The sequence below is a fragment of the Emydura macquarii genome, unplaced genomic scaffold (assembly GCF_026122565.2).
Source record: "Emydura macquarii macquarii isolate MOO-44397 ecotype Brisbane River unplaced genomic scaffold, CSIRO-AGI_Emac_v2 contig_3122, whole genome shotgun sequence".
Lineage (NCBI taxonomy): Eukaryota > Metazoa > Chordata > Testudines > Chelidae > Emydura > Emydura macquarii.
In genome coordinates, this window is record NW_027133259.1 from 1,533,566 (window position 1) to 1,549,629 (window position 16,064).

Sequence of the window (16,064 nt, forward strand, 5' to 3'; positions counted from 1 at the left end):
TCCAGAGTAACTGCACTGAAGTCAATGGAGTTATTCTGGATTAACACGGGTCTAATGGAGACGGGAGCCCGGCCCAATGAATGGAAACACCATCATTCTGATTGGATAGCATTTCACATCCTCTTTCCACAAGAGGGAAGTGTTGGCCTGCTGCATGCATGTGTGTCTCTAACTCAGCAGGTTACACAACTACACCGATTACTCTCCCTGTGCTTTGGGTTCTGAGGGTCTGTCCCTGATGAGAAACAGCATCAATTACAGATGGCACCCAAAGGGGATCTGAACTCTTGTGGACCTCAGCTGCTTGGGACAAACTTTTCTAGTGGGGCAAATACGTAGTACACTGTGTGACCCGTCCGTGCCTAGGGTAGCCACCAGAAAATGCCAAGGTCAGGGCAGGCTGTAAAAGCAGAGCAGATTCTCCCAGCACTGGTGGGTGACGCTGAAGTCAGGCTTCCCAACCAGCCACAAACAGTGCTTCTGATTCCTCACACTGGTTATCAAGAAGCTAAAATAAAAATATGCACAGCCCCCGTTACTGCATTTCAGTCTCCGGCTTCTAATCATCCACTAGGTCCAGTAAAGAGACCAGTTATTTAAAACTCTATGCTTTTTATCAAAAAGGCTCTTCTAAGCCCAAAGGGTCAGCCACAGCACCAGATCAATATAAGTTTGGATCTTACCCAAAATACCACGCTGCCAGCCAATGCTTTAGTAACTAAAACTAAAGGTTTATTATAAAAGGAAAGAAACAAACTATCAGAGAAATGTTAAAGGATTAAAGCAATCAGATACATACAAATGATTTGAAAGTCCATATATATCAGGTTTCTAGTAGAACTCTGAAGTTTGCAGGCTTGTATAGTCCCTCTGGTGTACATCCAGTACCTGGATGGGTCTCAGTCCTTTGATTCACAGCTCAGTTGTAGATGAATTGATCCAGAGGTAAGTGAAGACTGACGACTGAAGACTGACTGAAGACAAAATGGATGTGGTGCAGCTGCCTTTTATGTCCTTTGGTCTTTGCCATGCTGCTTGTGGAAATTTCCACAAATAAAATGGAGTCCATGGTCAGATGAGTAAGTCTTGGTGACTCATCAGGTGTAGCCCCAGCTTCTCTTCCTGGGCCCATTGTACCTGTGAGTTTCCTTAATGGGCCATTAAACAGCTTATTGCTGCTGCCATCCTGTCTGGGGTCACCCAGACACACAGCCCAAGTTGAAATACAGATACATCCAACATAGCCATAACTTCCAATGCAAATCTGACACATGCACATAAACAATATCATCATCCTTAGCAAACGATCACCTTTCTAGCGGTACCTGACGTGGCCTATCTCGCATGGATTGTTGTAATTTTGAAATATCGATGTTACATAGTATCAGACATGGTCCCTCTAATCCAGCCAGTACACGGACCTCTTACACATGACGTCTCCCGCTCCTGGCTGTACAACAACTACTCCTGTTCCAAAGCTACGGCGGTCTCAAGCAATAGGGGTTTAGTTACGGTGCTGAATGTCCAACATTTCATCCCTGCTGCAGTCATGGCGATGTCTGAAGCTGCAGTTCATTACACAAAGCACTGGAGAATCAGGCCCAGTGTCTCCATAGACATTGTCTGAGGGCTGGGAGCAGTGGCCTTTGCTTTACTAGCAGAAAGGGAGTAGCAAACTTTTCTACCATTGGAGGCTCCTTGTCCTTCAAGTTTGGGCTGAATTATGGATGCCTCTGTCCTAATGCACTGGAGGCGGGGGGGTGGGGGGGGGGGAATGTAATCAGCCCTTCACCCTCCCTCCCGTCAATACCCTCACACAGACCCTACCCACATTTTATCTGGAAGTGCTCTGGAATAATGGGATGGGGCGAACTGGAGAAAAAAAAGAGAGTGGTACTTTGTAGTCTCCGTCCATGAGACTCACCAAAGTGAAGCATCATTCCCAGTATTACCTCGCCTGAGCATTGAAAACTCACGAGTCAAGCCCTGAAAAGTCAGGATTGGTTAAAAATCAGATTTTTAAAACGAATCAATTTTGGATTATTTGTATTTGCTTTCTGGTTAGTAACCTTTCTGGGTCACATTGTCCAGTTTTTCTCTGCAATGAGGAGCGGGAGATACTCTCTTTAAAGACTGAACACGGGCATAGTCACACAACCATCTGACTCCAGGAGCTGGGAGAGTTGTCAGCCCCGTGCCCCCAGGACATTGTGCAGGTGTTCAAACATGATTAGCCATGCTCTAATCTCTGCTGAGTTCCTGGAGCTTGGCTCTCCTTGCTGGGGCTTGGCTATGCCAGTGGCTGTCATAGGCCCTTTGGACTGACCCCTTCTTGATTGGGGTACGGGAAATGGCGTCATCCCTCGTGCGGCACCAACTGAGACATCATTCGCAGATTACGCAGCTGTGTGCTTCCCCCTCTCTTTTCTCACCTGAGAAAGGCAATAATGAACAATACTGACACTCCGGCTGTGGCTCTACATAACAATTGCAATGCTTTAACTATACCGGGATAGCTATGTCTATACAGTCTGGGGGAATACACTATTCCTGTATAAAACACCTGCACGCTGGTGTAACTACATCCACACTACAAGTTGTGCTGGTTCAACTCTCTCAGTAGAAGAGTTAAACCTCTAACCAAAATAGTTCTACCTGTGTGTAGACCAGGCTATACATGATCATCCCTGGGCATCTAAATTAATCCCTCACTGACACCTGGGCTACACTTACAAATTAGATTAAAATACTGATGTTGCCCAGGGCTGTGAAAAATGCTGTGCCCTGAGCGATGTAGTTCGGTTGACCTAACACCCGGTGTAGACACGGCTCGGTCAATGGAAGAATTCTCCCATTGACCTACTTACCACTTCTCAGAGAGGTAGATTAGCTGCATCTCTGGAAAACTCCTCCCATCGACGTAGGAAGTGTCCACACTAAACAGTACTGGGTTTACAATGGTGCTGTGGCACCGAACCCACACTCCATCCAGTGACTGCTTGGCAGTCTTTGTGCAATGAACTGATGGTCTTAATGCGGCACCTAATGGACAGGTGTCCACAGCACAACCACCACCACCTGTGGTACCACAGCACTAGTGCCAGTGTAGGTATGAGGGTCTGAATGACCTGGAGACACGTTATCTATCTAGGTACTTTTATGGGTCCCATGTCCACACCATATTCACAAACATGAATGAGTTCATGCTGGCAACCTCCCTGTGCGGTACTGAGGGAGTATCACCCCCATGGGACAGATGAAGAGCTGAGGCACAGAATGATTAAGTGACTTGCTCAAGGTCACCCATAGTTCTGTGAAAATGAACTCAGATCTGCCGTGTCCCAGTCAATCCTTTAACTTCAGAGTCATCCGCTACTTGCCTGCCCTTGTAGAAAGTCATTCTTCAAACAGGATTTAGCCACCTTTGCAGAATGGGGAGAAAAACTGCCGGCTGGCTGGCTGTGCTTGCTGGCTGGATGGACGGACTTCAATACTTCGAGCTGTCAACCTGGCATCCTTCACCTTCATGTATAAAAACAAAGCAGTCAAAGCAGGTGTTGTGTACAGCAGCTTAGGAGGGAGTAAATCACTATCTCCGTCTTCCTAAGTACACTGAAAGGCAGCATTTATCCTGTATTCTGGAGATACCAGGAAGATGTTTGAGTTCAAGATACTCCTACCGAATGAGTTCTGGTACTGAATGTAGCCAGATGGTGGCAGCAGTGTACAACTAGAGCAAAATAGTCGCAAAAGAAGAGGGGTGAGAAGGATGTGTCAGTTAGCATGTACTCTTAATAGAGTTCTTCGTGTGAGTCCTTCATGCAAGTGGTTAACAAAGAGTACATTTGGAAGACGTGGCTAATGTCCACAGTCCTTGCTTTCCTGAAACTGCTGAACGGAGACACAATTTTGCCAGCTATTGACTAATATATCTGGCGTTTGTGCCATTCAAAGTGTTGGAATGGCTTATTCTTACGCGCATCTCCCCAAAAGTGGAGTGAATACTCAGCATTGAGCAAGGAAGCTTCCAGAGAGGTTGGACCAGATCAAGTGCTAGCTTTGACAACATCCATCAAAAACGGGTTTCAGAAAAATCTGAAGATGGAAGCTATATCTCTGGACCTGACAGCATAACACAACACAGTCTGGCACATGGGGCTCTTAAATTGTTAAATTGTCAAGAGCAGTCCCAGCACAGGGAGTCAGTGTGGTTGACCTTCTGCAACAGACATTGCATAGTGCACATGGGCGACAGAGTTGACTTACGGAAAAGGGAAACCAACGATCTACGCCAAGGCTCTGTGCTGGCACCAATGCTTTTTGACCTGTACACAAACAACCTTCTGCTCATCCAGTCCTGCTAATTCACGTACGCAAATGACATTTGCTTAGGCATCCAAGTACAGACATTCCCAGAACCCTAAACCCTGACTTGATTGAATACTGTAGTCAATGCATTTACAACCAAGTGTGATCAAGACAGTTCTGATGTGTTCCATCTTTACAGAGCAGACCAAGAACTGAATTTCTTTCTCAATGACATCTCTTGAAACATGAATTCCCCTCAGTTTACCTTGGAGTAACCCTAGATAGATCTCTCACATAGTTTAGCCACCTGAGGAAAACTGCGGCTAATGTGAGGATGTGTAACAACCTTCTAAGCCAATTGGCTGGCACTTCCTGGGGAGCAAACCCCCAAAGTCTCCAGTCATCTGGTTTAGCCCTCTGTTATTCTGCAGCAGAGTACTGTGCTCTGGTGTGGCTCCATTTGTCTCAGTCAAATTGGTTGACACACAACTAAACTCAACAACACGCACCATACATGGGGTGATTTGACCCACACCACTACCACAGCTCCACGTATTACACAACATGTCCACTGTGAGTTTGCTACAGTCAGAATGGTTGAGGAGATCGGGGCAAACCCGAGCCTACAACTATACACAGGCCTCTTCCACCACCCGCGAATGCGCTTGCCATCGAGGTACATGTTGTGAGCCCACTAGCCCTGCCCAGATAGTTCTGTGTGTCATCGATGTGGTGTGAAGAATGGTCTGCCGCTGACCTTCTGAAACCAGTCTCTTATAACTGACCCGCCTATGCGTGTACACAACTTTGATTTGCCTTGCCGCTCCTGAGGCCTAAACTGATTCTGAATGAGCCAGAGTCAATGAATGTGCAGCCAGCTTTCACACCTGGAGCCGATGAGAGGAACCCACATGCGGCTGTGGCCAAAGACAGACAATGTCTCCTAATGTATTCTAATGTAAGCTCTTCCACGGACTCACTGCATGGCCACTCTGTGTTCCCAGCTTTAAAATGGGAGTAATTATTCACCTACCTCACAGGGGTGTCATAAACATTGAACTACTGTCGTAAGGTGCCATCGCAGAGTGAAATATTATTTCATTTCTCACACTGCATTTTTAACCATTTAAAAATATCAGGTTTCACTCTGGCCACATTGTACACAAATCTATCCTCCATATAGGTGATGTCTTCTCTCTTTCTGCTCATGAAGGTTCCTTCTCCCTCCTCACTCTTCTGTATCACAGCGAAGTCTTCCATGCAGTGGGCCACTCTAGAACACACCTGGATAAAACTCTCGCTGGTTCCCTCCTATCCAAGTTACGCTTCTATTGGACTGCTCCCCCTTCCCTCTGTCTGTTGAAGGTGCCTCCTCTGAACCAAGATCCCTCCTCTCTGCAGTCCTAGAAAGGGCAGCTCTTGATTTTCCACTCTTTACTATCTACTTCTCTCTCCACTGTTTTAGTTTTACCTTTAGCTTCTGTTTCCATCACTCAGCTGGGTGTTGGTTTCTATTCTTTTAATAACTCTTTCCCATTCATCCTTGTGACCTGTCTCGACTAGCTCCAGTTAAGACTTAAACAACTTATTTTAGGTAACTGCCACACAGATCTGCTGTCTAAGGGCTTGTCTTCACCTACCTCGGAGATCCGGCGGCAGTCGACCGGAGTTACGCAAACTGCGCAAAAAACTTGTGTAACTCCCGTCGACTTCTCTGCTTCTCTTCTGCGCGCCGTCTTCACTGCACTGCGCCGACGAGAACCGCATTCCCATCGACGCAGCGCTACGCCACTTGAGAAGGTGGTCTTAATACGTCGATTTCTGGATCGACTGAGCGGGTCTTCACTGACTGCTCAGTCGATCCAGATAAGTCGATCTGACGGCGGCGAAATTAAGACATAGCCTAAGTCAAAAGTTCTCAACCTGGAAGTGGCAAACAGGTGCATGGTGGTCATGCTACGTTGCCCTTCCTGTTTTGCTAAATGGAAGCAAGGGATTTCAGCTAGATGGGTTGGGGATCCCAGTATGGAAAAGGTAGAGAACTACTGGCCCTATCTCATCTCAATTCAGACCTTTCATTTGCCTCCACTGGCTATAACCTTAGCATCATGCTTGGCTATTATAACCGTCTCCTTTGGAAATATCTTTGTTTTTCTAAGGCCTGATCTACACTGACGGCGGCGATGACAGGAGAAACGCAAGCTAAGTATTGTAGCTTGCGTATCTCCCGTCGACTTGCTAATGTTCCCTTACCGTGGTGTCTCCACTGTACCGTATTGATGGGAAACACCTTCTAGTCGATGCAGCCTTACTCTTTTTTGGGGGGTGGATTTACTGTGTCGGTTGGAAAGCACTTCCGGGATCGATTGTGTGGGTCTCCATGACCCACTCAATCAATCTCACTGCATCGATCGGTGGAGCCCTGGCAGTGTAGACATGCCCTAAGATACAACCAGGAGAGAACAACACATTTTCACATATAGTGCCTGATCTCGCTCCCACTGAAGTTAATGGAAAACTGTCAGGGCTGTAAACTAATCATTATTGAGCCAGAAAGGGTCTAAGAAATGTTAGACAAAAGTCCATGTCAAATCAGGGTATTCGTAGCAATCTATAGATCAAAAAGCATTCCCTTCCCCCCATATTTTGCAGAAACTTTTGTTGTCAGAATAAACCTAGCAGTTTTCAGACCAAATCAGTTTTCCAAGCCAGAGTTATAGAGGGTGGATACACAGAACATGACTTTAAAATAGGAACCAGTTGCCACCTTAGCGGCTTGCACTAGACTGTGGAGAGACTACTGCCTGTCCTTAATGCATGCACACTAAACTAGATCCATAAATGCCAAGTATGATTGAATAGACTATAAAATCCTACATCACGACACCGCTGGAACCATTGAAAAGCAAAGCAGATAAATCAGTACTGCCTTAGGTGTTGCACTCACACTGGTATTGCCATTCACCTGGGGCTTTATCTGGTCCTTTACTCCCCTTGAAGCCATTGAGCCTGAGTCGCCTCCTTTCCCTATTGTGATTCCATTGAAGTAAAGGGGGATACACCACTGTAAAATCAATGTCAGAGTGGAGAATTAGGCTCAGTGGAATCTGTGGGTGTGCAGCACTCAGAGGGTTGGACCCCCGGCATGGGATGTCTCACATACAGAGGATATTGGACACATACTGCAAGGAATATTGGGCACATATCTGCAAGTCAGATGCTGTGGGTACAAAGTTGTTGCTCAGATTGGATTGTGTGTATTTAATCCACTAGACAGTGTTAATCTGGCCGCAAAACAATTTATGTCACCAGTTTACTGCCAGCAAGAGATAGGGTTATAATGACATGCATGAGAGAGGGTACACCACAATGTATAACTTGCATGATGATCGTAATCCTGCCACCACCCATGGAGTGATAAAGCACAATAAAGCACCAGCAGGTGAGAACATCATGGAATATAGACAATCTTGAGGCTGATAACTTGGCATCAACTCCGTAAAGTTCTTGTGGAAGATACTAAGTATGTCAGAGAAACATGCACCAGCCAAAATAATTGAAGACACTTGATCATGCTGTGTTCTTCTGACAAAGAGCTTTTACTTTTGGTTTTCATTTTTCTGTTTAGAATGTGACATGTTAATGGAACGTAGTGCTGCTGCCTATCACAGTTTTAGTGCACGGCTCATCATAGCTAGTGATTTCCTTAAAGATCCAGCTCCTGTGGTCGTGTGATTATATATGACTGAGCATTTTTTTAAAGTAGTAATATTCTAGCCTTCATAGCTATGGAAACGACCTTGCAAATGGAAACCCTAAAGACTTGAAACCCAGCAGGCAAATAAGAACCCCACATTTATTGTGTTAAACATCTCATGCTTTTTAAGACAATCTCATGATTTCTGAATTCCTGGAGTTGCCATTATTGGTATGCACTTATTATACTGAATAATATTACAACAAAATAAATGCATATATACATTATATGGCTGATGTTTTCAAAGGTGCCAAAGGAATCTGAACTCCAGTTCCCATTACAGTGAATAGGGACTGGGTAACCCAATTCCTCAGGGAACTTTGAAAATCGCCCCCTATGTATCCTGCAGACCCTTGCCTCATCTATTGTACAATTGTGTGCAACCATCGTCCATAGCCCTGATTCATTCCACTCATGCCAGGTGAGATTCCACGTATATCTGAAGAGATCCAAAGAATTCCACTCCAACTACTTACAGCTGCAAACAGAGAGTACAGAAAGCAGGTCAGATAAGGAGCTTTTACCCTGATTGGTTCACCCACTTTCCCAAATCCCTTCCCACCTCTGCACTGCTGCCCCTTTCAGACAGGTTTCCATCGGTTCCTCTCTGCAGTTCTCCTGCTCCCCGCTTCATGTGGCCGCTGCCCCCGCTACTAGGACCCGAGTCAGGGACGGGTTCAGCCTCTCCAAGACCTCTCGTATTCCAGCTTCTCCATCCACCGCTGCTGCCCCTCCTTGGTAGATCTCCCATTCCCTGTGTCTTCTGCTCCTTCTGCTGCAGCAGGGACTGAAAAAGGCAGAATGGAAATGCTTCAGTGACCTCAACTCTCGGTGTTACTGTGTGCTTCACCATTAGCACAAACAAAGCCAGCTCAAACACTTGGAAATGTGGTCCATTTCCCAGCCACGCCTGTTCTCATTTACTCACATATGCATCTTGTTGAGTCACATTTCATTCTCCTCTTCTGTTTAAATTGCAACCAGAGCTATTTCAGTCTTTTTAGGTGTTTTGGGTTTTTGTAGTGGTCATTGCCACAAAGTGGGGCATCAGATGACGTCTGCTTGACTTTATCCAGATCAGATCATGACAGGGCTCCCCACCTTTCAGCCACCAGCTCTTGCATATTTACCACCCACTACAAATACAATGCAATGTACTTGGAGGTCTCATGGGGTGGCAACAGCATGAGAAAATAAAACCACAGAGACCAAGTGAAGAGTGATTGTTCCGAGTGGGAGGTGGTGCTCATGATGGCTGAATAGAGGTGAGTGGCTGAGGCCCAGATCCTCAGAGATATTCAACGGGAGTTAAGCACCTAAATACTTTCAAGGATCTGGGCCATTTAAACCTAAGACTCACTGACTTTCAATGAGACTTAGTCTCCTATGAGAGGAAGAATAAAAAACTTCAAGTCTGAGAGTCCCAAGCTGCAGGATACAGCACACCTAACTACTCAGACATCTGGTAGATGACCAACAGCTGGTCTTTAAAGGAATTCCTAGGGTTCACAGAGAACATCATCACGATCCAGGCATCAGAGACTCCTACCACGAGTGGCATCATCTTAGGTGAACTCTTTACCAATAGGGAGACATTGACTGAGAATATGAAGGTAACTTAGCACTTATGACCGTGAGCAACTTGACTACAGTATGTTGGGTTCATAAAAGGCTGGCTTACAGGTTACTAGGTTTCAAGAAAGCAAGTTGGGGGGAAACACAGACTCTAAACGCTGATTCTGCAACTGGATCAGCCCAGGAAGAGTTTTGCATCAATGCAAAGCCTTATTGACTTATCTGACATTCCTGGGGAGTTGTCTGTCATGCCCTAATTGCAGGTATGCTTCAATTTTTTTCAAACTCAAGGATTTTAACACTTTCTTATTGCATTTGGTTCATTAAAACCCTGATTCTGTCATTGGATCTGTGTGAGTAAACCCTTGCAGATCCCCACGGACTTCAACGCACCTAGTTGCAGGACTGGGGGCTCTTTTGAATAAAGTGCAATAGGAGAAAGTATTCAAATCTATGACTGTAGAAGAAGACTGAAGCGTCTGAACAGACCTAATAACTAAGGCACAACAAATTCAGTTTTCTAGGAAAATGTAATGGAGCAAGAAACAGCAAGTGTGCTCAACGTTTTGAAGGCAGAAAATAACCACTGATGGAGAGGGGAAAAGCGAACTAAATAAGTGAGTCAGTAAAGTTGTGCAGGGTAAAGATAAGGACAGCGAAAGAGTAGAACAAGTTAATGATAATTATGGGGTGTTGTGGAGTGGCAAGAGCTTTTGTAAACAGACAAGAGGGAAGAAAGAAATACTAGAGAGAATTTGGGTTCACTAATAAATGATGTGAAATCAGTTATTCAGAAATGGCTGAGTGTCTGTGCTACTTTGCTGAAACAAGAAAAACACAGAAAAGAGGTGGGGACAGCTTAACGAAGATAATGATAATGAAGATCTTGAACAAAGTTTTCAAAAGCAATGAAGGAGCCTAAATCCACTTTTCAAAAGTCCCAAGGCACTTCGGAACTTTTGACCATGGTGCCCTTGTTACCCAGCTGTGGGAAGGAAGTAGGTAAAGAGACGTTTAGAGAACCGTCTTTCTGCACGGAGGGAGTAGATGACGCTGGTCTAAGCTGGTGTGCAGAGTCACTAGCTGTGGAGTCCAAACTAAAAACGGGTTAAAAAATGGGTTTTTCTGCACTTTGGGGGTTTCTCTTCTGCACATATTCTGGGTCTGTTCCCAGTCCTTTTCTTGGGAGACTTTCTGACTCTCATATAGAGGACTGGCCCGCCTGACTGATTCCCCTCAGCCCCTGCTGGGCTCTGGTTCCTTGTCCCCCTCACTGCTCCAGCATAGACCACTGGGCTCCCAGGAGTGCCCAGACTCCTGCAGACCTTAGCTCACGGCCTCGCATAGTAGCCTGCTCACTGCCTGTGACAGCACTCACCGACTTTTTCCTTTTGGCCAGACAGACTTGACTGGACAGCCTAGAGCCACCACCCACTAGAATTCCTTGGACAGCTCTCCGTTTATATTCCCCTGGTCTGCCCCGGTCTTTCAGGTGCTGTAACAACGTCTTTCTAATATGGCCCCATTTCCCCAATATTTTTACTAAATAATGTAACTTTTGTTACTTTAAGCCATTTAAATGCCTCAGAAAGCTTTCCCCTTACTGTATTAAAGCTCTTACTAACCAATAGAAGGCGACCAGCTGTTTCTTCCACCTTACAGTGCACACACAGTCCGTCTTTGTGTTTATTTAGCCAAAAAACGTTGGTGTTTGAACCACAATGACCACGTAGTACTCGAAACAAAATGACTTCATTTCTCTTATCTGGATCCTGAAGTATGTCATTACCCTCAACTCTGGAGCACAATTTAAAAAAAACTTTCCTCTTTTTTCATTGATCCACATTTTTTGCCATTCCTTTTTTTAAAAAATGTCTGCGTTAGGTTTCTGAATTCCTCTTTACGCAAGGGTATCTTGCTGTCAATCCTTTCGTTTACATACAGTGCTTTGAGTTGCTTTGTCTTCCATTTCATTCCCTGTTATCCCACTATGTGCCGGGATCCAGGTTAATGCTGCACACATCCCCATCTGCACTAACTCTATCAGAAATATAATGTCATCCAGTAAGACACTTCCACATATGGAGACACCCTTTTTTATTGCTAGAAGGCCTAATATTGAGTCTGAAAAAGTGACCGCAGCTACTGGGCATACATCCCAGATCCAGTGTAATGCTAGCATGATCGCTACTAGTTCGGCTGCCATGACAGTTACAAGGTCAGATATGTTACCCTCTTTGCTTCAGTCAAATCCTTTAGTAGCTGGCAACTTATTTTAACCTTCCCTAAAGTTTTAGTTTCTAGCAGTTTACCAGCCTGCTCTTTATTTTTACATTCAGCTAAAAGATCCCCATCTCACAACTTCTGTCTCTTACCAAACACCCTATGCTTTTTCATCCCGTCAGCTACTTTCACAGGGTGAACATTACATATTCTTATTTCCTTGGCTAGTAATCTTAAAACAGCATTTTTGTGTATTTCTTTTCTCAGCTTTGCTTTTTTGGCTATGCCACCATCACAGGACTCTGCCTCTATTCTTTACTGCTGTGTAGCCATTCTCCCTCTCTGCTAAGCTAGTCTGCATTTTCCTGGATGACTTCTTTTGAAACCCCACATCTCCAGATTGCTCTTGCTCAGCCCGTTTATAAGGCCCGGGTATCCATTAAGCTATCACTTGACTCTCTTAGCCCTACCCCCTCAGGCTGGGAAGCAGCTAATTAATTATGGCACAGGTATGGCCGACCCACCCATCTCTTCCTAAAGAGACCAGTCACTCTGTGACAGGGAGTGTATACAAGGCAGTTCTGTAGCATTGCAACCCTCTTTGTGAGCCTATACAATATCCCTTCAGGGGATAAGGACCTGAGCATGGGTTGAGGAGTGGACTGTAGGTGGGAGGAGAGGATGAGTATGCTATATGCTTTATCCCCCTGGAAACCAGCTGAAGAGAAAAGCAACAAAAATGATGAAGGGGCTCATTGATTAATAAAAAAGAGGAAAAGAACTAAATCCAGTGACTATGGCCTGGTCTACACTAGGAAATGAGGTCAATATAACGATGTTACTCAGGGATATGAAAAATCCACATCTTTGAGTGACCTAACCTCTGGTGGAGACCGTGCTAGACCAATGAAGGAATTCTCTCGTCAATTTAGCTATCGCCTCTCAGGGTGGTGGATTACCTATGCCGGTAGCATAGGTCGTGTCTTCACTGAAACACTCCAACAGCACAGCTGCACCACTGTAGCATTTTAAGTGTAGACAAGCCCGAAGAAAGGATGTGATATCTGGGTACGAGTACTTGAGAGGTGCCAATATGCAGGAGGGCAATTGTTTAGGGTAGTACAATACATTGATATAACTAGGAGTCATTGGGGGAAAGTGGACAAATGAAAATGTAGCCCAAATATCTTCCTCACTATGCGACCTGTTAGACCATGAAATAGGTTCAAAGGTCCATGGTGGAAGCTCCGTATCCAGCACCAAACATTCAAAAATAAGGAATCAGGCCCTTCAAATTATGACATTTGCTTAAAAATCATGCAATTAAAAATTTTGGATTCTCTTTATTTGCCTTATATGTTTTCTGAGCCATTAAGGGTCAAACTTGTCTTGACAAGCGTGAGAGCTAGAAACTTACTTTAAAAAAAAAAAAAAAGAAAAAGAAAGAAAAAGAAAGCTGAGATTTTCATGCAATTACATGACTCCAGAACTTGGGGCTTTAAGAAAACCACCACAATATCAGGAGTTGGCAATACTGAATAGATAAATAGCTAGACAGACCGACAGTAGATACGTACCACAGGATATAGATAGAGAGTATCTCAATACAATATAATCTATTTTATAGCTGTATGAACAGTTAATAATATGTAGAATAATGGAAGTTAGAAAAGGAAAAGACCTAGTCCCTAATCGAATCCATTTTCCTGCCAATGCAGATTAAAAAACAATAAAAAGTAAATGACAACTTCTTTCTCCCTTTAGAAAAAAATAAAATCTCACTGGGATACCAGATCCCATTTGTCAACGGGGTGGAGGTAAAGCTTTGAATATCAGACTAGCCCTGGTGAGTTGAGTACATCACTAAACTCTTTCCTTCCTCTCTTAATCCTTTTGATTTTGCAGTCAATGGAAACATTTATTTTAACATCTTTTATTGCCATTACTTTTCATTTCAAGACTCACTTGCAAGCTAGCAGCTGATTCTTTAAAATGAACAGCCCTGAAACCTAACCTATGCCAAAGGCAGTTTAGTTCTCTCCTCTGAGCAGGGGAAGTGTTCCTATCCTTTCTTTTCATATGCTAAATACATATTCTCTGGTAAGGAACTTTTCCACCTCTGATTTACTGCATAATTCCCCCTCTTCTTTCCCCCTCTGTCTCTTTGGGTAAAGGATTCTTTTCTTGTCTGATCTCCTCTGTCTCTTCCCTGCCCCTTCATGCTTTTGTCTCCAGTGTGTACCTCTCTAGTCTCTGCCCAGATTTCCCCGTGTGCACTTTGTAACCCGAGCTCCCATTTCCTGGTGGATTTTCTTAAAGAGGCAACGTTCGGCAAGCAGAACAAAGCCTATTGTTTTATTTCCTCAAATCATTTGGATCCTCACGCTGTGATGCATTTTCTTCTTTAGCCCCCCCGCCCCCTACCTCCCCCCACTTTACCGTTGTCAGTGGTGTGTCATTTTGGGGGAGTTGGGGAGGGTTATTCACCTTCCCAATTTTGCAGTTATTGGAGCAAAGATCAAGGTAACATTTACCAGCCTGACTCCCCCCGCCCCGCAAATGTTTCTGCTTTTGAACAGCTCTCCTGGCAATGGGCTGTCAACAAAAACAAGCTGTTCCTTTCCTTCTTCTGTTGTCCCCTTTCCTTGTGTGTGCGTTTTGTCTGCATCCCTTTTGAGAAGGTAACTCCTTAACTCCCCCTCCTGTCCAGAGTTTCTCCATCAATTTGGACACCCTTTTGTGTCAGCAGCTTCCCCCCTCTCTTTCCTCCCCTGCCTATGCCCTGCATTTATTTCCCTGTTGCCTGGCTGTAACAAGAGCTTCTGTTTCCTGGTGGCAGGGCTCCTTTAAGAGGCAGAGCTCAGTGCTGGGAATTCACGTCAGTTTCAGCCCTGAAACTCTCAAGATCAATGAGCAAAGAGCTTTCTCTCAGTTCTGTCTTTCAGTTTCTCTCTTCCAGGAAGGAAAACATCCACGGAGCGGGGGGGACAGCGAGAACACCAGCCTCGTTCGGCTCTCAAAGCATAAGACCGGCACATTCAGTCAGACATAGCCGCCCCTTCCTTCACAGCAAAAACCGGCCCCCAGCATCACAACAAAACTATGCGGGCGCCTCTCCCGGGAGCAGATCTACCGGATCTCTGGGCTGATTTGGGAAGATGCTCGGAGTAACTTCTCCTTAAATGACCGCGTCTGTCTGTGGAGGATTTCTGGGCTGGGGAGAGGAAAGGAAAGTGGAAAAAAACTGAGAACTTCCTGATCTCTGTCTCCTTCCCCACCCCCTCTCCGTGAGACATGTCTGAGGCTGCTGCTCAGTGTGGCATCAAGGTAAAAACCCCTGTTCCCAGGCTGCGAGCTGCCGGGCGCAGGCCAGCGTGTGCGGCGTGGGAGAGCTCAGTGATTGCGTGTCTGGCGTGGGAAGCGATGCTGTGCGCTGCTGTGCGGTGTGCGGTACCTTTCCGCTCAGCCGGGCTCTCCATGTCCTTTTCTTCTCCTCCTGCTTGAACCACGGCATGCAATCCGAGTCACAAGCCCGCCGGGAAGTCCGGCCTGTCTGGCTGCTTTGCGGGTCTAGTTTGGGCAGGAAATGCTCGGTGATTATTGGTTCAACCTGATGTCCATTTGTCCCGGAACATGCAGAGTGAATGTGAACTTTCTGTGCTGTGTGTGTGTGTGTGTGGGGGGGGGGGACAGAAAGATGTCCTGCAGCAGTGTAAACAGAACATGTGGTTTATGGAAAGGATCCTTTCGCAGGAGCAGGACCGATCCGTTTTCTTAGACTCTGGTAACTTACCGCACCCTTGAACACGGTGCGCCTGCACTAGCATTTGGTGTGCAAAGGATCTACACAGGATATCTTCGCAGTGCACCACACTGCGTGTGTTGTGCGTTTGTGTTGTTGTTGAATTCTCAAAGGGGATCGGTGAGGATTTGTGTGTTTTGCCATGCGTGTAGGGCATGTTGACAACTGTAAACAAGTCTCAGACTACCCTGAGGTACACTGCCCGGGGTGGGGAATAGCGCCGCAGTTTGACAGTCAGCGACACCTTTCTGTACTTGTAAATACAGTGAGTGTGTGTGTGTGTGGGGGGGGAACCCAACTGGAGAAGTGGTTCCGAGGGAAAGGCATGCTTTTCTTTGCACACTGCGTGGTTTAAATTCAGACCTGGTACCCGGCTCGTTTGGAGACACTGGTTTTCGG

General features: G+C 45.5%; 1 protein-coding gene and 1 long non-coding RNA gene across 5 annotated transcripts in view; one reads left to right on the forward strand and one right to left on the reverse strand.

Annotated features, from left to right (window-relative positions):
* Window positions 1–7,921: 7,921 nt before the first annotated feature.
* LOC137141906 (uncharacterized) lies at window positions 7,922–15,463 on the reverse strand. The gene is made up of 3 exons (XR_010916778.1): window positions 15,318–15,463; window positions 8,628–8,852; window positions 7,922–8,543 (listed from the first exon to the last, which is right to left on the reverse strand). It is a non-coding gene; the product is annotated as an uncharacterized lncRNA (long non-coding RNA).
* Window positions 14,672–16,064, forward strand: part of ETV6 (ETS variant transcription factor 6) — a 145,880-nt gene continuing 144,487 nt past the window's right edge. For 2 of the 4 annotated variants that reach the window (XM_067531007.1, XM_067531008.1), the window contains exon 1: window positions 14,672–15,190. In XM_067531007.1, coding sequence (XP_067387108.1) covers window positions 15,158–15,190 — 33 coding nt within the window. In that variant the 5' untranslated portion in view covers window positions 14,672–15,157. Of the gene's footprint in view, window positions 15,191–15,555; window positions 15,648–16,064 lie in introns of those variants that run through there. The other 2 variants (XM_067531010.1, XM_067531009.1) reach the window with 2 other exon arrangements.